This window comes from Cricetulus griseus, chromosome 3 (genome assembly GCF_003668045.3).
Source record: "Cricetulus griseus strain 17A/GY chromosome 3, alternate assembly CriGri-PICRH-1.0, whole genome shotgun sequence".
NCBI lineage: Eukaryota > Metazoa > Chordata > Mammalia > Rodentia > Cricetidae > Cricetulus > Cricetulus griseus.
In genome coordinates, this window is record NC_048596.1 from 80379678 (window position 1) to 80402844 (window position 23167).

Below are 23167 nucleotides of genomic sequence, written 5' to 3' on the forward strand. Positions count from 1 at the left end.
TTAACTGTGAAAGGAAATCTGGGCTGGCAAGATGGCTTAGTGGCTAAAGGTGCATACTGCAAAACCTGCAGACTTGAGTTCCATCCCCAGAACCCACATGGAGGAAGGAGAGAATGGACTCTACATGCACATGTACACATGTGTACACACACCCCACATAATGAGTAAATAAATGCAATAACAATTAAAACAAACATGTTTTTACCTTCACTATTTCACAACTGAGTTAGACAGTTAAGTGGATTTCTTTATAAAATTTTCCCTGTGTGGATGGGCTTGCTCTAAGGGCCCCACAACTCTTCTGAATTAAGCTAACAAAGTGAAATGTCATTTGTTATTCCTTCCAAACATACCAGAATTATATTCTAGGTGAAGGAGCTCACCCCAGTATTGAATGAAGAATTAAAGAGTCCTCTTAGGTAATCTGGTCTATCAAAATTTCTGGGCACATTAATATTCTGGATATCTTCATTCCTGCTTTGGTCCCCTGAGGAAGCTGACTCGATAGTCTCAGTACTCAACTTCAAGTCTGGTGGATTACCGACCCTACAAACACATACACACACTTGTTAGTGTATGTGTGTGTATGTATGTATGTATGTATGTATGTATGTATGTATGTATGTATGTACGTATGCTATTAAGAAATAACATTAACTACAATAGTAGTTCCCTAACTTTTGTCCTTTGTAGAGAGTTTTTTTTTTTTAAATGAGTGTTATACAGAATGCTAACATTAATGATGGGAAACATGCTTTGGGTGTAAGTGTGGGGAAATATTGCATCTCAATGATCAAGCAATTTCCCAGTATTCCTGAGGCCTGGGGGTCTAAACCCCAGCATCCCCAAATTTCTGGTACTCTAGATTGAATGCAAGGCTTTGTGTATGCCAGAAGAGCACTTGTCCACCAATCTACAGCCCCAGCCCAGAGGCACAAAATAATTTAAACATGAACAAAGTTCCAAAACAATGTATTCCTTGTTTCTAGGGCAATAGTTACTAAATGTTCTACATTTTACAAAATTATAGTGATAATTGCAACTTTATTTTTATATTTCTAATTCTATGTAAGTCTAATATATTTGTTTTTCTAAATTTTTAGTCAAATAAATGTATGGATTACTTTACAAAGCAAATGCAAACATGGTTAATTTTCTCTCTAATTAGTTCATGATTTCTATGTGAGAAGTGTGTGTGTGCATGCATTAGCACGCATTATAAAGAAGAAATGCTACATGGAATAACAGAAACCACAGTATAAGAATATATTAAGGGCTTCTGGGGAAAATGGTGCTTTAGAAGCTGCCTCCATGTGACATGATGAACAAGAAGAGTTGGGAGAACAAAGACTACTCCAAAGACACAGCACTGGGAATCACAGAGAGCAGATGATGTCACCTGACACAACAGGGGCAGAGCACGGGTACTCACTTGAAGAAAACTTCATCAATGGTAGTCATGGAGACACCAAAGCCAATGATGCCCAGCTCTTCTTGTCTTTCTTCTAGGTCTGTGAAAAGTTCTGCAAACCTAAAAGATAACAGACAGTATTTGTACACACACACACACACACACACACACACACACACACACACACACACACACACCTGTTCTGGGCTGATTTCCCTCAGCTGTGTAAAGAGGGCAGTTAATGCATCACTGAAATGATCCTGGTATTTATGGTTTCCATGTTCCTGATAAATCATGAATGAGCAGCATCAGAGGGAAGTTACACCACCAAGTTGCTTACCTTTCTGTATATACTGACTTTCTGCTTCCCCTGCTAGTTAAGATTTAATTCACTTACTACATGCCATAGCTTCTGTGATACACTAAAGCAAACAGGACAAATATTTATAATTTAATAATAAGTATAAGACACCCAAAGCAGAAAAAGGAAAAAACATCCTAGACGTTAGGAACTGGGTAGAAATTGCCCCTCCCGAAACCAGGGGAGTCTCGAGCCATCTTGAGTACATGTGGGTGCTGGTGCAAGACTAGGTGCTCTGAAATGTCGTAGAAACTCATTCTTTAACACCCATTCATTCCAGGGAATCCTCCATTCTTGAGAGCCTTCACTCTTTCTAAGGACTGGCATGGCCATGAGACACAAAATCCATTATGGAAACCTCTGGCTGAAGTTACTTATATTTTAAATTAAAGTTGGCTACAAACCCCATTCTCTCATGATCAGAGGCAAGGGCAAGGTTTATATATTATTCTAATGTGTTTTCCAAGGTGGTAACAAGTATGCACATGTACATGCTAACATATGCACTGTGTAGCTTCAGGTTGTCCTAGAAATCCAGCAGTTAGAACTGGTTTTTCTGTGGAGAGATATGAGGAATTTTTAAACCCTTCAATTTATTCATTCATGCAATGAAAAGCCTTTGTTATATTCTCTCTCTGTGTCTGTGTATGTGTGTGTTTATTATCAACATTATTCTAGTTTTTACATAATAAGTGATTTCAAAATAAAATACAATGAATGCTAAGTAAGAAAGAATATATATACATATATATAAACATATATATAAACATATATATATATATATATATATATATATAAACGGCAAATTCAAAAATGGAAAAAAATCAGAAAAAAACCCACAAAAATTACAATCATCGTTTTTATTATTATCATTTTCTGGATTTTCTCACAGAAATAGAAAAACTACTCAAAACTTCTCAGAGAAACATAAAGATTTTAAATACTGAAAAGAACCTGAGCAGAGGACTCAGCTGGACACATCACATCACATAACTCTAAAAATCTAACAGAAAACTGCAGTCACCAAGACAGACACTGAACAATGTAACAGAGTAGGGAGCACTGGAGCAAACCCACACAGTTGACAGTCGATGCTAACAGTGCTCCACAAAGACATTGAGAAAGTTACTCACATGCAAGAGAATTAAACTGAACCTCACTCTATATTATATGTGAAAAAAATCAGCCTACAATGCCAACCAGGGCTACATACTAAGGCCTGATTTCACAAAACAAAAATCATACCCAATTGGATGAAATTAAATGTTAAAACTGGAAAACAACCACAAGAAAGCACAGTCGAGCCTCCATGATGTTGATCTGAACAAATATTTCTTCTTAGATAAAATTCAAAAAGCACAGTCAATGAGATTACTTATAAAGAAAAAAAGAGGGGTTACTTCAAGCTAAAAAACTTCCTAAATGCTAGTATAAAGAGACAGCTCACATTTGGGGATAAATATTTGCAAACTATAGATTTTGTAGGGGCTAATATTTGAAATAGAAGGAACTCAATATCAAGGAAACAAACAATCCAGTCAAAATGGAGAAATTCATAAATAGACATTTTTCAAAGGACGATTTACAAGTTTTTAACATAAACACAAAAACCCCAAGGAAATAAAAATTAAAAACACAGCAAATATCAGACCTGTTAGAACAGCTTTTAAAAGGGATAAAAAAGTACATTCTGGAGAAGTTAGAGAGTGAAGGTCCTCTTATTTGTGTGTCCTTGGAAGTGCTGTAATTAGCACAGCAGTGCTCCTATTGAAGTTGCCAGAAAACTAAACTTCTGATTATATAGCTAAGTGAACTGAGATCAGCACCCCTTCCTTTGTTCATTACAGTATAACTCACAGTGTCTGAGTTATAGGAGCAACATAGTTTTTAAAAATGACATTACATTGTGTAAGTGCACAGTGCAGCACTACTATATGGCCTTTAAAGATAAGGAAAAACAGAGTCATTATCTGTGTCAATGCACATATAATTAGAAGACAATATCTTCAGTTAAAAAACACAGTCACATGAAAGCAAATAGCACATGATTTCATGTATAAAGGGAATCTAAAACTCTGAACTCACAGAAGTAGAAAGCAAATGAAGGCATCAGAGCCTTGCCGGGGTGGAGGCAGGGATGTGGCTGTTGATCAAAATTATAAATGCCTAGTTAAATAGGATCAGTAATCTTCACTGATCCCTAGCACAGAATGGTGGCTATAAATCTGATGAATTTTATACTTTCAGATGTCTTTTCTATAAAACTAAGTATATGAGGTAATGCAGTTATTATTTGATCATTCTGTAACATAAGCATTTATCAAGGCATCACAATGTACTTTATACATTATATATTATACTAAAATCAAGAGAAAACATTAAAAACCCTCTTAGAGAACAAAATAAATTCACTTGTCTCTACTCATCAAGAAGAAAAAATATATCAATATAGTGCCCTATCTTATCATTAATTAATCCCAGGTTTCAATGCTTGGACATGAAGATCTATGGATGCTACCTTTTGTGGCATCCATCCTCCTGTAAAATTAGTGAAATCTTATAAAGCAAATGCTCTTACTAGTATATCTCAAAAGGCAAATGGCAAGGATCTATTAGCCAATCCCGAGGAAGCCTGGAAAGGTCATGGTAGTTTCTGATGACCCAGTGGGCACTGTGCAGCATTTCTGGGTCTTTACCTGTGTGTGTACTCCTTCGGCAGGATAAATGACAATTCAGCTGCAACATTCATCTCCATCTCTGCAGTTGGTATGTGATCCCTAATCAGCTGGGAGATTTTTTCAACATCACATTCAGGAGTCTTCACCATAACTAGGTGATATCCCACACCTGAAAATTTCCATTTAGAAGGTCAAATGAAGCCATTGAATATTCTCTGCTAAAGCATGCTTAATCTCCACAATTCATGTCTGTTAACTGCATAAGGCAAGGCATTTCTTGTTCTATGATATGAAGACACACATGAATGCTACATCATCAAACAGTTGCCCATGTTGGAAAGAACTTAGCACGAAGCACTGTTAATGTTTAGCTTATTCTGAGTGATCCTCCATTACAAAACTCTGATGCCCCTGGTGGAACCAGAAGAAAACAACTTGACTCAGCATTTCAAGAAGTGCAGAACCCACATATGGGGCAGGGCTGGTAATTGAGAAGCATGGACATCAACAAGTGAGTCTCCTAGCATCTCAGGATGGACTGCCTTTGTTCCCCAGGCCACCTCCTCTCTGTAATCTGCCAGCTTGAGACAAGATATTAGATTTTTGAGGCTATTTAACCAATCTTCTTCTTTTCAAATGATCATTCTCTGAATAAAGCAAGGTTTAAAAGATTTGAGTTGTGTCTTTGACCATTGACTTCTGCAAATGGCAGGTAGTAGTTCACTCTGATTTTCTGGTTACATGTAGAGAATAAGGTGTAGTGTGCATCCTGTGCTATAAGTAACTTACACCAAGGAGATGTATTCTCCCGGGGAACGAGAGATTATATTTCTGAAGTGGAACAGAAAGGAGAGTAATTGGATCAATGAGTTGTTAATGATGATATTGAAGAACTTTCTGCCAGAGCTGTGCTGGGAATGGAGCTGGCCACAGGCAGCCTGGTCACAGCCAGGCATGTGCTTGACTCTACAGGCTCCTCCTCCCAGTCCCCACCCCCACCCCCCACCCCTACCCCCCCGTGTGTGTGTGTGTGTGTGTGTGTGTGTGTGTGTGTGTGTGTGTGTGATGTATGGGACTGAACCCATGACTATGAGCATGTGAGGCAAGTGATCTTCCACAGAGCTACAATCCCCAACTCTTAGGGAATGTACTACAGTAGCTATCACCTACTGCCAACAGAGACCAGAGTCAAGCAGTAGCAATCTAAGTTATAAATCAGATAACTACAGAAGGTGTTCTCTGTGAGTATTCTTCTTTCTGTCTAAAATGGTTAACTGGTAGCTGAGAGAACAAAGATAAACATTATTTGATGGTTCAATACATATTTATTGAAGACTTATTATAAACCAGGCATGATTTAGATCCCAAGGATGGTTTGAGCTAGTCCAAGGATCTAAAAATCCTAGAGGCCTATATCTCTGTGAAGAAATGTAGCTGAATTTGGTCAGTTAAAAAAATGATGTCACTCTGGGTGGTGGTGGCACATGCCTTTAATCCCAAGCACTTGGGAGGCAGAGGCAGGCAAATAGATCTCTGAGTTTGGGCCAGCCTGGTCTACAGAACAAGTTCCAGGATAAGTTCCAAAGCTGCAGAGAAACCCTGTCTTGAAAAACCAACCCCCACCCCACCCCAAAAGAAAAAAGATGTCAGTGAAGTCGTTAAATTTGGAGACAGGATGAGGAAAGGATGGCTGAGGAGGCAAATGTCTGGAAGGGGAAATGTCTGGAAGAATGAGGTGGGTGTTAGGGCATATTCTGTATTTTTTAAGTACAGAGAATTATCCACAATCAAAAACAACCATTAGAGTCCAGCAGAAATGTCTCTTACATAGCTGTCCCTGATTATGAGGACAAAAGGCAAATTTTGGATACTAAGCAGAAGTGATACAAGAGATGCTGTGGCCAGTCACTAATCACTCACTCTTCTCGAGTTAGACACCATTAAGTTAACAAGCAAATGAGCAATAGTGATAAAAGAATGAAAGAAACAAAAATATTAGGATAGAAAGCACCAGTGAACATAGAGTACTTAAAGAGCACAGGCACAAAATCAAAGGAAGGTGGCAGCTGGAAACCCAATTCTATCAATGATTGTATTAAATATAGATTATTTACTTCAAAATCCAGGAGGCATCCAGGAGCAGTAGCAATGGTCTGTGTTGTTTTGGGTGTCTCTTAGACACCCCTGACAGCAATTTGCCTGCTTGGAGAGCTCAGGTCAGTGATAGACGTTAGACGTTATCTTTTTTTTTTTTTTTTTTTTTTTTTTTTAGTTTTACGAGACAGGGTTTCTCTGTGCCTTTGGAGGCTGTCTTGGAACAAGATAGACCAGGCTGGTCTCAAACTCACAGAGATCCACCTGCCTCCTGCGTGCTGGGATTAAAGGCGTGTGCCACCACTACCCAGCCTGCCTTCATACTTTTATTATGTATTTACTTACTATCTTAAAAACCTACTTTTCCATTGCTCTTTTGTGTGTGTGTGTATATATATAATGTGTGCATGAATGTATGTGTGCTCTTCGGTGTGCAAGTACATGTGTATGTGTGTATATGTCCATGTGTGTGGCTATGGGACAGATGTTGACACTGGATGTCCTCCTTGAGCACTATCCTCCTTACATATTGAAGCAGGGTCTCTTACTTGATCCCAGAGCTCAAAGACCTGGCTGTTTTAGCTAGGCATCTTGCTCTGGGGATTCCAAGTCTTGGTCTCCCTGGAGCTGGGATTAGAGGCAGGCCACCATGCCCACCCTGTATTAGCCATTACATGGGACCCAAACTCAGTCATGACACTTCACTCACTAAGCATGTTCCCAGCCCTTATTGCTCCTTTAAGCATCTTTTTAAACTGAAAACCCAATCAATAGTTAATATATTCAGGCACTAGTTGTGTGTGTCCAGTTGACCTCCTGTAAGAATGTCAGTTTCAATTTACTGAAGAAAAAAGTGCAAAGGCCTTCAACAATATTATTTACCCTACTTGTGACATTCAGAAAATTTACTATTAAAACCCACATTCCTTTTTGGAGGAGGGAAAAGAAGAGGTGGTCTATCTCCCTGGAAGGTGACGAGTCACCATTAATTTCAGAAAAGCACTGGCTTTGGTGTCAGATGCACCCAGGCCCAAGTTTCTTCCAATTACTTTCTGGATTTCTCATTACTGAAATATGAGCCTCAGATTTCTTACCCATAAGAAGGGAGAGATCTGCATATAATATTAAATAATGTATATGAAGAGTGAGATCTAACAACTCACCTATGGGAGAAATGGCAAATGTGAGTTGAATGAATTCAAATACTGTAATGAAGTCATCATTACCTACACTCATTGATCTGTGTCTTCCAAGTTTGTATCTTCCAATTTCTTACTAACTAGTATTTCTTACTAGTTTGAGACCAATTATTCTAAAATATATAGCAAATGGTTTGTATTAATATATATATATATATATATATATATATATATATATATATAAAATGTCTTTGTTTTGCAGCACTAAGGGTTAACATAGGGTTTATGCATGTTAGGCAAGCATTCTACTCCCTCTTTTTACTTTGTCATTTTATGTTTTGTTTTGTAGTGCTGAGGATCAAACATGGGGTCTCATGCTTTGACAAGCAAGTGCTCTACCACTGAGCTATACCTCCAATACTCTTTTTACTTTTCAAATTGTACTTATTTATTTGTGGGCTGTGTGGAGTTGGCTGTCTGTGTGGAGGGAAGGGTGTTTGTGTGTTCACATTTGGAGATGTTGCAGGTTTTTCCTCAGTTGGGTCTTAATATTTTATTTTTTTGAAAGAGGTTCTCTCACAGAACCTAAAGTTCCCAATTTGGCTAGATTGGCTGGTCAGGAAAGTTACATGATCCTCTTGTCTCTGCCCTTCCATGACTGCAGTTACAGGTACAGACCACCATGCCCTGCTTTTTACATCATTGCTGGAGATACTAACTTGGATCTTTAAGCTTCCACCGAACCATCTTCCCAGGCCCTCTATATTTTTGGAGACAACATTTCCCCTAAATTGCCAAAGCTTGATTGGAATTCATTCTGTAGCCCAGGTAGTCCTTCAACTCACAATCCTCCTGCGTCAGCCTCTTGAATTGCTAGAATTACAGTCCTGTATCACTAGACCTGGAAATAATTTAGTCTTACGAACCAAACAGACTGTATACTCACTAAAGTCAAGGCTATTTTATCCTACTTTACATTTACGTCTTGCCCAGTAAGTTATGATTGATCAGCTGCCACATTTTAGGAATAGCTTGTAAAACTAAACTAGAAAAAATTTAACTCAATAGTGGGGATTTGATACCAATGTTTAAACGAGAAAACAATGTCAGATATCAGTGTGGTCATTGACTTTTTTCCCTATAAGTATCCACTGATCAATATATTACATCTGTGTCCCTATGACAAATTATTAGTTGTTAACAACCATGTGTAAGAAATAATATGATGATTACATTCATTGGGTCAATAAGGAGCATCTTTCAATTCAGAATATGCTTATTAGGTCAAAATAGAAAAAAATGAATAGATAGGTTATGTCTAAATTATAACCAGAAATAAGGACCAAAACACTTTGTATCTTATGCAATAGAATATAGAAAGGTCTGTATAGAGAAGACAAAAAAGAATGAAAACAATGTTGAAATAATGTTTCTTGAGACAAGGTCTCACTATGTAGAGCTTGCAACTCATCATTCCTACTTCTTCAGCCTACCAAGCACTACAGTTACAGGCACATGCCACCATGCCTAACTAAAAGAATATTATTACAGAACAATATTCAAAGAATCAAATAGAAAGACCATATAATTTCTTCAGGAAAAATGAAGAGCCACAGCACTGCAGGGTCCCCGAGACCATGATGGCAATGCGATCACCCAGCACATCAGCTTCATCCATGTGGTGTGTGGTCAGCAGGATGGTACGGTTCTCTTTATATTGCTGAAGTAGGTCCCAGGTGGTCCTCCTTGAGACTGGATCCATGCCAGACGTTGGCTCATCAAGTATTACCACCTAGAGACAAGAATAAGTAATCATGGCTCTATTTACTTCATGCTTGCTGCATGTGGGATAACCTACTATACATGGAAGACATATTTAAGCAAAGATACAGACTCTATCTCATCCTATGAATAACTGCTAAATCATTAGCTGTCACACCTATGACCACATTATGTCAGCTACATTAATAAACGGAAGCCCCTCTCCTTACAATTTTGGAGAGTTGGATTTATGCCAGCTTTTGTGTTTGCATCTGGAGGAATAAAGACCCATTTTACGTTTTATTTCTTACTATGTATGCATACATGTGTGGATATCAGAAATTGAAGTCCTATGTCTTCCTCAATCATTCTATATCTTATCTTTGGAGGCAGGGACTCAAATTGAACCCAGAATTCATTGATGAACTGGACTGGTTGGACAGTAAGCTCTGGGGATCTGCCTGTCTCCATACCATCTTCAGGTTAAGATTATAGACACCTACGGCCATGTCTGGCACTTTTACCTGGGTGTTGGGAATCCAAATTCAGGTCTCCATATACCCTGCAGGTACTTTATCATGGAACCATCTTATCAGCCTTACAAGAATTCATTGTAACTGTTATTTACCTTAGTATTCCCTATAAGAGCTATAATGATGGAGAGTTTGCGCTTCATTCCTCCACTAAGATCCTTTGACAAAGTATTACTTTTATCTAGCAGGTCAAAAGAAGTGAGCATCTCATCAATTTCTCTAGCTCTTTTCTTCGAACGTATTCCTTTTATCTAAAAAGAGGAACCAAGGTTTATGCAGTATTTTTAACCATGTGCTTAGAAAATTTCTACATTGGGGCTTTAACAGAGCTGCCTGCATATGCTCGCCCCTCTTGGTGCCTCCAGCATGAACTTCTGATGAAAGTAAAGCTTCACATCCTTGTTCACATTGCCTGGAGGATATGAAGAGTGCAGAAAGGAAGTGCTTACCACATAGTAGAAATAAAGGTGTTCTAACACTGTCAGCATCGGGAACAACAGATCATCCTGGGGACACAAGCCCAAGCTTTTCCTAACTTGAACCATGTCAGATGAGATGTCATATCCACTAATAAAGACCTTTCCTCTGGTAGGAAGATACAAACCTAGAATTAAGCAAAGACATGGCATGGCTTAGCTGCAGCAAGAGCACACAAAAGCATGCTGCTCACTAGAGCCTAGCCTGCAGAGTCTATGGATCCTGCAAAATCAACAATGCCTCCCACAGAGATACATGGTGTCAACAGTCATGATCTAGTGATGATGGAGAAAGAAATGACTTTTCCTTCTGGTTAATTGTATTTCTTTATTGAAAATAGTTTGGTTTTGGAATTAAAATGTAATTTCAGCATTTCCTTTTCCCGTTCCTTCCTCCAACCCCTCCCACTTACTTCCCCCTCCCCCTTTTTTATCATTTTTTAATTTGAATTAGAAACAAGATTGATTTACATGACAATCCCAGTTCCCTTCTCCCTCCCGTCTTCCCCTACCACCCCCCCTGCAACTAAAACCCTACCTATCACATATCCTTTCTTCTATTCTTCCCCTGACTCAACCTTTCTGCTCCCTCATGACCTCTGTATCCTTCCTCTTCTTCCCTTCTCATTCTCCTAGCTCCCTTCCCCCTCTTCCCATGCTCTCAATTTGCTCAGGGGATCCTGACCCTTTCTCTTTCTCCAAGGGACAATGTTTGTCTCTCTTAGGGTCATCTTTGTTTCCTAGTTTCTCTGGCAGTGTGGACTGTAGGCTGGTAATCCTTTTCTCTATGTCTAAAATCCACATATAAGGGAGTACATATCATGTTTGTCTTTTTGTGATTGGGTTACCTCGCTCAGAATGATTTCTTCTAGTTCCATCCATTTTCCTGCAAATTTCAAGATTCCATTGTTTTTTTTTCCCCCCCGCTGAGTAGTACTCCATTGTGTGAATGTACCACATTTTTTTCTATTCTTTATTCAGTTGAGGGGCATCTAGGATGCTTCCAGTTTCTGGCTATTACAAATAGTGCTGTTATAAAAATCGTTGAACAGATGTCTTTGTTGTATGAATGTGCTTCTTTTGGGTATATGCCTAGGAGTGGAATTGCTCGATCTTGTGGTAGACTCATTCCCATTTTCTTGAGGAGTCGTCATACTGATTTCCAAAGTGGCTGTACAAGTTGGCACTCCCACCAGCAGTGGAGGAGTGTTCCCCTTTCTCCACATCCTCTCCAGCATGAACTGTCATTGGTGTTTTTGACTTTAGCCATTCTTACAGGAGTAAGATGGTATCTCAGAGTTGTTTTCATTTGCATTTCCCTGATGGCTAAGGATATTGAACACTTTCTGATGTGTCTTTCAGCCATTTTAGATTCCTCTATTGAGAATTGTCTATTTAGTTCTATACCCCACTTTTTAACTGGATTGTTTGATGTTTTGGAGACTAGCTTCTTGAGTTCTTTATATATTTTGGAGATTACCCCTCTGTCAGATGTGGGGTTGGTAATATCTTTTCCTAGGCTGTGGGCTGCCATTTTGTCTTGCTGACTGTGTCCTTTGCCTTACAGAAGCTTCTCAGTTTCAGGAGGTCTCATTTATTAATTGTAGATCTCAATGTCTGTGTTACTGGTGTAATGTTCAGGAAGCAGTCTCCTGTACCAATCCATTCAAGGGTATCTCCCACTTTCTCTTCTAGAAGATTCAGTGTGGCCGGATTTATGTTGAGATCTTTGATCCATTTGCACTTAAGTTTTCTGCATAGTGACAGATATGGATCTATCTGCAATCCTCTGAATGTCTGAATCCAGTTGCACCAGCACCATTTGTTGAAGATGCTTTCTTTTTTCCATTGTATAGATTTAGCTTATTTGTCAAAAATCAGTTGTTCATACATGTGTGGGTTAATATCAGGGTTTTCAATTGGATTCCATTGGTCTATCTGTCTATTTTGTGCCAATACCAAGCTGTTTTCAGAACTATGACTCTATAATAGATCTTGAGGTCAGGGATGGTGATGCCTCCAGAAGATCCTTTATTGTACAGAATTGTTTGGCTATCCTGGGTTTTTTGTTTTTTCATATAAAGTTGAGTATTGTTCTTTCAAGATCTGTGAAGAACTGTGCTGGGATTTTGATGGGGATTTCGTTGAATCTGTAGATTGCTTTTGGAAAGATTGACATTTTTACTATGTTGATTCTACCTATCCAAGAGCATGGGAGATCTTTCCATTTTCTGGTATCTTCTTTAATTTCTTTTTTAAAGACTCAAAGTTCTTACTGTACCGGTTCTTCACTTTTTTGGTTAGCATTACACCAAGATATTTTTTGTTGCTTGTGGATATTGTGAAGGGAGATGTTTCTCTGATTTCTTTCTCATTGGATTTATCATCTGTATATAGTAGGACTATATTTTTTTGAGTTAATTTTGTATCCTGCTGCTTTTGAAGGTGTTTATCAGCTGTAGAAGTTCCCTGGTAGAGTTTTTTAGGTCACTTATGTAGACTATCATATTATCTGCAAATAGTGAAATTTGACTTCTTCCTTTCCAATTTGTATCCCCTTGATCTCCTTTTCTTGTCTTATTGCTCCAGCTAGAACTTCAAGTACAATATTGAACAGATATGGAGAGAGTGGACACCCTTGTCTTGTTCCTGATTGCAGAGGTATCACTTTGAGTTTCTCTTCATTTTGTTTGATGTTGGATATTGGTTTGGTGCATATTGCTTTTATCATGTTTAGATATGTTCCTGTTCTTCCTGTTCTCTCCAAGGTCTTTATCATGAAGGGATGTTGGATTTTGTCAAAGGCTTTTTCAGCATCTAGTGAGGTGATCATGTGGTTTTTCCTTTTCAGTTTGTTAGAATTCAACAGCAATACAAATTACAAAAAATCTACAAACTGGTGGAAATTGAATAACACCCAATTGCACCATTCCTGGGTTGAGGAAGAAATAAAAAAAGAAATTAAAGACTTCCTAGAATTTAATGAGAATGTAGACACAACATACCCAAACTTATGGGACACTCTGAAAGCAGTGCTAAGAGGAAAGTTCATAGCACTAAGTGCCCACATGAAGAAACGAGAATAGTCATACTAGAGAATTGACAGAACAACTGAAAGCTTTAAAGCAAAAAGAGGCAAACTCACCACGGAGGAGTAGACCCCAGGAAATAATCACACTGAGGGCTGGAATCAATAAAGTAGAAACTAGGAAAACATTACAAAGAATCAATGAAACAAAGAGTTGGTTCTTCTTGAAAATCAACAAGATAGACAAACCTCTATCCAAACTAACCAAAAGGCAGAGAGAGAGCACGCTAATTAACAAAATCAGAAATGAAAAGTGGTATATAACAACAGACACTGAGGAAATCCAGTGAATCATCAGGTCATACTTTGAAAACCTGTACTCCACAAAATTTGAAAATCTAAAGGAAATGGACAATTTTCTGGATAGATATCACTCACCAAAATTAAACCAAGAACAGATAAGCAGTTTAAATCAACCTATAACCCCTAATGAAATAGAAGCAGTCATCAAAAGCCTCCCAACCAAAAAAAGCCCAGGGCCAGATGGCTTCACTGAAGAATTCTACCAGAATTTCAAAGAAGAGCTAATACCAGTACTCCTCAAATTGTTCCACATAATAGAAGCAGAAGGGGCATTGCCAAACTCTTTTTATGAGACTATAATCACTTTGATACCCAAGCCACACAAAGATACAACTAAAAAAGAGAACTACAGACCAATATCCCTCATGAACACCGATGCAAAAATACTCAACAAAATATTAGCAAATGGAATCCAAGAACACATCAGAAAAATCATCCACCATGATCAAGTAGGCTTCATCCTACTTGAACGCAAGGATGGTTCAACATATGAAAATCCATCAATGTAATCCACCATATAAACAAACTGAAAAATATAACCACCTGATCATCTCATTTACTTCCCCCTTTACTCTCAGTTTTGTGATCTCTTTTTTAATTGTTGATAAGAAGGTATGTATGTATTGTAAAATATGAAACTCCAGCCTTGTTAGTCCGTATAATTAATGTTTCATGTACATTTATGATTTCAGGTAATGTACAGCCAATTAGGATGTTCTTCCCTGAGGAAGACTATTTCTTCCTCTCTTGACATTCCTTAGTTGCCTGTAGTTCTTTTGTGTATAGTTGGGGCCCTGTGAGATTTCCCTTTCCATGTTTCCCTCCTGTTTGGGTCTTCTTTAGGCAACCATGTCATTCAGATTTCATGGGTATAGCTTCCCTGACTTTTCTAGGAGACATAATCTCAGATTAGACTTCCTGTCCTTCTGGCTTTTAAAATCTTTCCACAACCTCTTCCTTGATGTTCCCTGAGACTTAGGTGTAGGAGCTGTGTTATAGATGTGTCAGCTGAGCTAGGCACTACACACTTACTTGTTTTCTGGATTTTGGTCAGTTGTAATTTTCTGGAATGCTCTCTATCTATTGAAGTTTCTTTGATAACGGGGGAGGTCTACATGTATCTGTGGTTATGAGGATAAATATTTAGAACATATTTAGGAATTGTGATGGTTTGGTAAAGCTGTGGTTGTGGACTCTCCTCCAAGATTCATGACCCCACTAGCCCTGGTGAGCAGGCTTTGGGCCTAATTAGTGAGCTGTTGGTTGCTGCCAAGGCATACATGCCACTACTGCACCCTTTGTGTTATCTTGCCGTGTTGGTCATTGCTGTGCATAGGTATCACAGCTGGAGAGGACTATTGATTGCTTCACCCTTTGGGGGGTTGCATGGCATCTTCTGTTACCATGAAGGCTGGTCCTCAGGGAGGATGCTTTCAGGGGACATCTAGCCCAGATCCTCAGAATCCTGTGTCTGAAGTGTATGGCATCATCAGGAACAGAAATATACCTTCAAATCCTAGGATGAAAAATAAAGGCAACAACAATAGCCTATAATGTTTGTGAAGTCTCTTAGATTTGCCCAGTGAGCAACTTGAAAAGGGGCTTCTCATGTTTGGTATTGGGGTTTCTGTTACATAGTCTATGTCTCTTTTGGGAACACTGTCAGTCCTGGTGGGAAATTTCATTTATACTATATATGTATAATACAGACTTGTATGTACTATATGTAATTTTAGGTAAATAGAAATGATATGATTCTTGTGGGGTTGCTTTCAGAATCCTTACTGTTAATTTACACTCCCCCTCTCTGTACTGATTTCCTTCTCACCTCCATTTTCATTTCTCCCTTCAAATCACTAGTACTCTGATAGTCTCCTCTCTGTTGCTACCCCCACAGTCCCTTTTTGCTGGTACCTGCATTTACTCCAGGTTATTTACCCACACCTGAAATTTTGGAGCTAGACCACAGATGAGAGACAGCATTCCACATTTGTCTCTCTGGGTCTCTGTTACCTCACTTGGTATAATCATTTCAAGTTCCATCCATTTACCTGCAAAGTTCATTTTAATTTGTTTTGTTTATTTTTACAGCTGAGTAGTATTTCATAGTGTATATGTACCACATTTTCATTATCCATTTATCATTTGGAGGACATTTAGGTTGTTTCCATTTCCTAGCTATTGTGATTAGAGTAGCAATAAATGTGACTGAGCAAGTATCTTTGGAGTAGGATATTGAGTCCTTGGGGAATATGCCAATGAGTTAAATAATTGAGACAGATAGTTCAGTCATGTCTAGATTTTTGAGAATTCTCCACACTGATTTCCATAGTGGCTGAAACAATTTGCAATCCCACCAACAGTGAGTTCTTTAAATTTCCTGGATACTAATCTTCTTTCAGATGTTTAGCTGGAAAAGATTCTCTCTCACTCTATGGGCTTCCTTATCACTTGATTTTCTTCCTATTATGTACAGAAGTATTTTAGTTTTATGATGTCCCACTTATCAATTGTTCCAGGGCAAATGGAGTCCTTTTTAGAAAGTCCTTGCCTAGATCTATACCATATAGGGTACTGCCTATAATTTCTTCTACTTGTCTCAGGTTTCACATTATGGTTGTTGATCCATTTGGAGTTAAGTTTTTGTGCTTGGTGATAGATTTGGGTCTAATTACAGTTGCAACTTGTTTAACTATCTGATGACTGTAACTACTTGTACTCATGTTTGGATCTTCAATTCTATTCGCTTTCAAATTTTTTCACATGTTTTGTGCCATCACCATACTGTCTTTATTCCTATGGCTCTGTAATATATCTTCAAGTGTAGAATTTAAATCCCTCCAGCATTGTTCTTTTTGATCAGGATTGTTTTTGTTATCTAGAATTTTTTGTGGTTCTATGTAAACCTTAGGGTAGCTTTTCCATTTCTTTGAAGAATAAGATGGAGATTTTAATTGAGATTACACTGAATCTGAGAATGGTTTTGGTAGAATGGCCATCTTCACAATATTAATTCTATCAATCCATGAGTCTGTGATGTCTTTCCATTTTCTCGTGTCTTTATTTCTTTCTTCAGAGGTTTAAAGTTTTCAATGTAGATAGATGTCCTTCACCTGCTTGGTTATGTTTATTCATATATATTTTATCTTCTTTGAAGCTATTGAAAATGAGTGTGTGTCCATGTTCTCTTACTCTTTGTTGGGGCACAGTTATATGTATTGATTTTGTATCCTACCATGTTACCGACATTGTTGATTGTTTTTCACAATTTTTCTGGTAGAATTTTTGGAATCTCTTATGTATAATATCATCTGTAAATAGAGACACTTTGACTCCTTTTTTCCATTTGTATCTGTCTAATTTACTTCTCTTTCCTTATTTCTCCAGCAAGTGCTTTGAGCACAATATTGAAAAGAAATTAAGATAATTGAAAGTCCTGCCTTGTTCCTGATTTCAGTGGGATTTTAAAAAAAATTTTCTCTACTTGGGATGAAGTTGGCTGTAGATTTCTCATCTATAGCTTTTATTGTATTAGCTGTGTTCCCTTTAGTCTTACACTCCCTAGGACTTTTATCAGGAAGATGTGTTAGATTTTATTGAAAGATTATTCTCCATTTGTTGTGTGAAATGTTTTACTCCTTTTGCTTTTTGAGAGAGGCCCACCACCCAGCTCTCAAATAAATCACACACAGAGGCTTATTTTTAGTTATGAATGTCCATTCTTAGCTTGGCCTGTTTCTAGCCAGCTTTTCTTATCTTAAATTATCCTATCTACCTTTTTTCTCTGGGATTTTTCCTTTTCTTATTTCTTATATCTTACTTTCACTCTTACTCCGTGGTTGGGTGGCTGGCTGGCCTCCTCTCTTTGTTCTCTTGTTGCTCCCTCTTCCTCATTTCTCCTTCTGTTTCCTCTCTGCCTGCCAGCTCCGCCTATCCTTGCTTCCACCTTGGCTGTTCAGCTCTTTATTAGACTATCGGGTGTTTTAGACAGGCAAAGAATCACAGTTTCACAGAATTAAACAAATGCAGCATAAACAAAAGTCCACCTTACTATTCCCCAGCATGCATTTGTTGAGATAATTAAGTGATTTTTGTCTAAGTCCATGTATGTGGGATTATTACATTTATTGACTTGCATATGTTGAGCTACTCCTGAATTTTTTTAATAAGCCAACTTGGTTATGCTGGGCAATATTTTTGATGTATGTCTGTATTTGGCTTGCAAGTATTTTATTGGGTTTATTTGGTTGCAAGCATTTTAAATTCTATGTTAATCAGGGATATTGGCCTGTGGCGTTTTTTTCTGTTGCTGTTGTGTCTTTACCTGATTTGGGTATTACAGTAATACTTGTTCACAGAACCAGTTTTTAGAGTTCTCTTTCTTCTTCTTCTTCTTCTTCTTCTTCTTCTTCTTCTTCTTCTTCTTCTTCTTCTTCTTCTTCTTCTTCTTCTTCTTCTCCTCCCCCTCTTCCTCCTCCTCCTCCTCCTCCTCCTCCTCTCCTCCTCTTTCTTCTTCTTGTTTTTTCAAGACAGAGTTTCTCTGTGTAGCTTTGGAGCCTATCCTGGCACTTGCTCTGTAGACCAGGGTGGCCTGGAACTCACAGAGATCTGCCTATCTCTGCCTCCCAAGTGCTGGGATTAAAGGCGTGCACCACCACTGCCCAGCCTGTTTCTATTTTTTTTTTTTTAAGAGTTTAAAAAAAGACGGCTTTAGATCTTTTTTGAAAGTCTGATAGAATTCTGCTGTGAATTCATTCTGGGCTTTACTTTTTTAAAATTCGGTTTCAGTCTCCCCATTTGTTTTCAGTCTGTTTAGGTTGTTGACTTCTTCTTCTTCTTCTTGGTTTAATTTGATTAAACCAAGACTTCTTCTTCTTCTTGGTTTGACTTAATAAAGAAATTTATCCTTTTTAAAAAGATTTTCCAAAATAGAGTACAGGTTTTTAAAGTATTCTATTATAAAATTCTGTATTTTTATGATGTCTGTTTCCTTTCTCATTTCTTGTTCTGTAAATTTGGGTTCTCTCATTCTTTTGGTTAATTGGGCCAACAACCAGCTAATCTTGTTTACTTTCTCAGAGAACCATCTCTTAGGTTCATTGACCCTTTGCATTATTTACTTTGTTTTTGTTTCATTGATTTTGGCTCAGATTTTTATTATTTCTTGCCATCTAGAGAGTTTGGGTTTGGTTTGTTCTTGTTTTTGAACTTTTGAGTTGCATCATTAAGTCATTTATTTAAGAGAAGTGTTCAGTAAATGCTGCCTTTTCTGGGACACTTCCGGTAGAGGCCAGTTGTACCTATGGGATGCAGAAAGCCACCAGGAACCTGGAGAGTTACATCATTGGTAAATATAGATGTGATCCTTCAAGTGCATGAATGCATTATATGATGTTGAAAGCTTTCTAAATCCTTTCTTCCAGATTTTTTTTTAAATATATGGAAACTACTGTGGTCTATATAGGTGCTTTCTTACTGTACAATAACTCACAGAACCTCTTATTTCTATCTAACTAATTTAGTAACAATTAATCCAGTGTACCCATCCATCCCTTCCCATTGCTCTCCAGCCTCACATAGTGACAATTCTACTCTCAAGTTCTATGATATCAATTTTTATTCTATATCTTACTTTAACTGTACAATACTTGTCTTTCTGTGCTTCACTTGATTTTTCCATTCCTGTCCACATTATCCACAAATGACAGAGTTTCACATTCTTTTTATGGCTAAATAGTATTTCATTGTATATCACATTTTCTTTATCTATTCATCAACTGATACACACCTAAGTTGCTTCTTTTCCTTGGATATATATATATATATATATATATATATATATCCATCAAATATCTCCTTCAAAGATATCACCATCTAATCAATTCAGAGTGGGTCTAATAATAATAACCTTCCCTACAAGAAATTTGAAAAGATTTCCTTTGGAGTAAAATTAAAGTTCATGTGACAGTAATTCAAAAAAAGCATGACTCCAATAGAAGCTGCAGAGGAAAACTGATCTTTTTTTTAACTCTTTGGGGGCCTGCCACCCAGCTCCCAAATAAATCCATAGAGACTTACTCTAAGTTTAGGAATGCCTGGCCTTAGCTTGGCTTGTTTCTTGACAGCTTTTCTTAAATTATGCCTTAAATTTTGCCTCTGGACTTTTTACCTTTCTCTATTCTATATACCTTTCTTTACTTCATACTCCATGGCTGGATGAATGGCTGTTTGGCTTTGTGGATGGACCCTGGCATCCTCCTCACCTTCTCTAAATCCTCCCTCTTCTCCTTCTTTTCTATTTATTATCTCTGCCAGGTAGCCCCACCTATTTCTCTCTTCTGCCTAGCTATTGGCTATTCAGCTTTTTATTAGACCAATCAGGTGTTTTAGACAGGCAAAGTAACACAGCTTTACAGAGTTAAACAACATAAACATAAAAGAATGCAACATAAAACAATGCAACAAATTTTTGCGCCATTAAACAAATGTTCCACAGCATAAAAGAATGTAACACGTCTTGGTTTAACCATGCTATAGTGTCAGATAGCATTACCTGGCTTGTGGTAGTGTCAGTCCCTCTTCTGCCTCCACTGATGAATCTCAGGCTCTCTTTTGTGCATCCTCTTTTGCTGTCTCGCCCTTACAAGGCACTAGTCACTGCATTGTGCTTAAGGCCATTTGAGAATCTCTGCCTTATAAAGCAACAGTCATAGTTCTGGGACAAGGATGTGTCTTTGTGGACAAGTGCCATGGACATTGTAACACATGGAGTGTGTCCCAAGACAGCAGATACAGGAACATTCAGTGAGTGGTAGGAGATACTATACTACTGTCAACCATAGCAGTGATTCCTTTATAGTCATGTGACACTAGTTCAGAAAGGGATTTTAAACTGAGGTTCAGGGGAAATTCAACAACATTCAATCTGCATCACTCATTGTCTCAGAAGCCCTACCCACTGGCATGCCCTAGAGATCTCAGCCCTTCCCTGGGATCTCACCTGACACTGTCATGTTCTTTCTGCCATTCTTTTCCTCACTCGTTTTCTCTTCTCTGGCCACATGATAGTCTCTATGTTCTTACTCCCAGGCCCTGTATGTCCTTATAATATACATCACTCTTTCTGTTTTGGTTTTTTAAAATCTTTTTCCAGACTTAGATATCATTCCCACTTACCTACCTCCCTAAGCAGGAATTATTCAAGACTACCAGGGTAGAGCGCCCCCTTTGAGATCTATCTGTTTCTCAAGCCACATTATAAAACTCCTGTCTACTCATCCACATTCCCATCCAATATACAATCCCTGGAGGTAAGGACTTTGGGCCAATCCTTTCACCTTGGGTTTATATCCCAATACCTTGCATGATAATATTCTATATTAATGAAATAAAGATATTGGATCATATGAAATGTATTGGTTGAAATGAATTAATAGTAGAATTCTTAGGCTGATGGGATGGTTCAGGCACTTGTTGCCATACCTGACAGCCTAAGTCCAACTACCAGCCCCATGGGGAGGAAAGAGAACTTCTAGGGTTGTCCTCTGATGTCTACATGTGTGCTATGGCACCAATGTGCCTCTCCCCAGGCACACAAAATAAGTAATTAAGAATGGGGTTTATTTTTAACTGGATTATTTGAGAAATTAGAGAATTTTCTGGGTATTGTTCCCCATCTTAAGAGGTAGTTGGGCTACACACACACTCACACACACACACACACACACACACACACACATATATATATATATATATAAAACAAAATTTATACATTATGAAATATTTTTATCAAAAGAAAATGTCTAAATTACATAATGAAAAAATATTTAATATCTACAATTAACTGAAATATTTTAAATGGGTTGATAGGTATGTAAAAAGTATAGTAAAATGTTAGAATGATAGAATATAGATTATACATATAGGGATATTTGATTTTAAAAGTTTTAATTTAGCTCTGTGTTTGAAATACTCTCAACAAATTAATATATATTCATGGTATGCATTCACAGTGGAGAGTAATGCACACCAAGAAAATTATAATGGTTTCCTGTGATGTGGAGAGAATAATAGAAAGTAAAGCAAAGTTGGGGGCAACCAATAAAAAAATGAATACAAACTTTCAAAAGTGGGGACTTGGAAGATCATTCAGAATGCCACACTCAAAAGGAAGGTAGGCTTGAAGCATCTGAGACATAGAAACAGGCACTAATCTAATGGTATAAAATGATTTGTATTTTAAGAACTGAGTGAATTAACTAATTATATTACAATGATGTCGGCTTCAGGAGTGTCAGCAGAAACCTCACACTTGACCCTTGGTCCACAGAGCTTGCCCACAGTGTGACTCTGAATACACACCTGTGAGAATGGACAAGGTGGTGGTCTTTCCTGCCCCATTATGTCCTAGAAGAACGGTTATCTGTCCCTCGTACAAGTTCAAAGACAAGTCTTTTACTGCCATCAGGGTACTATTTTTTAAGGTGAATTTCTGTAAAGGAAAAACAAGGACTAATTTGATTACTGTTACTGTAAACAAGGGCTCAGAAATTATTCAGAGTTGGAGAAAAATGCCATTAATCTCAAGGCTGGATGAAAAAAATCTAAGAGATATTAAATTGTGGAAACTAAGCAATGCTTACAAGCAGTGCACAGGGACTGTTTCGGAGCAGGCTACAGACCCCTCCTGAGTTGTCTCACATTGTTGCTCTGCTCCAACCTCCAAAGTTGACAAAACCTCAGCTAGTCCCAGTCAGTCAGGCCCAGTCAGGCCAAGTCAGGCCCAGTCAGTCAGCCCCAGTCAATCAGCCCCAGTGAGTCAGCCCCAGTCAGGCCCAGTCAGGCCCAGTCAGGCCCAGTCAGACCTAGTCAGTCAGGTCCAGTCAGGCGAAGTCAGGCCCAGTCAGGTTCAGTCAGTCTTTCCCTCCTGTCTCAGAATGATCTGCTGAAAATTCTGTATTTTTCCCTGGTGCAAGAAGGGACTTTGAGAGCCCATCCCACGTGAAGGGTTACACTCTGGCCCTGGACACATGGGGAAGGGCCCAGGACCAGCACAGGAAGATTTGGTGGACTTCGCAGAGCCCCCGTTGAGGGCCCTACCCTGCCTGGGGAGTGGTGGGTGGATGGGGTGGGGGGTAGGCTGGGGGTGGGGGAAGGAGGATTGGGGTTGAGGGGAGGGAGAGGGAGAAGGGACTTACATGTGAAACAAGCTTGTTCCCTAACTAGAACTAATAAATAAAAAAAACATATACCCCCCCAATAAAACATTCAAAATAAATTGGAATAGCTCCTTGGGAGACAAGGGAATGTTAGTAGGTATAAGT

At 38.3% G+C, this 23167-nt stretch overlaps 1 protein-coding gene across 1 annotated transcript in view; it reads right to left on the reverse strand.

Moving 5' to 3' along the window:
• The window catches only part of LOC100770874 (ATP-binding cassette sub-family A member 3-like), a 113621-nt gene that overhangs the window by 60700 nt on the left and 29754 nt on the right, over nucleotides 1-23167 (reverse strand). The window contains exons 11-17 of the mRNA XM_027410318.2: nucleotides 22206-22335; nucleotides 10427-10581; nucleotides 10073-10228; nucleotides 9265-9475; nucleotides 4469-4619; nucleotides 1433-1531; nucleotides 384-546 (exon numbers count right to left, since the gene is read on the reverse strand). Of these exons, the coding sequence (XP_027266119.1) occupies nucleotides 384-546; nucleotides 1433-1531; nucleotides 4469-4619; nucleotides 9265-9475; nucleotides 10073-10228; nucleotides 10427-10581; nucleotides 22206-22335 (1065 nt within the window). The remainder of the gene's footprint in view (nucleotides 1-383; nucleotides 547-1432; nucleotides 1532-4468; nucleotides 4620-9264; nucleotides 9476-10072; nucleotides 10229-10426; nucleotides 10582-22205; nucleotides 22336-23167) is intronic.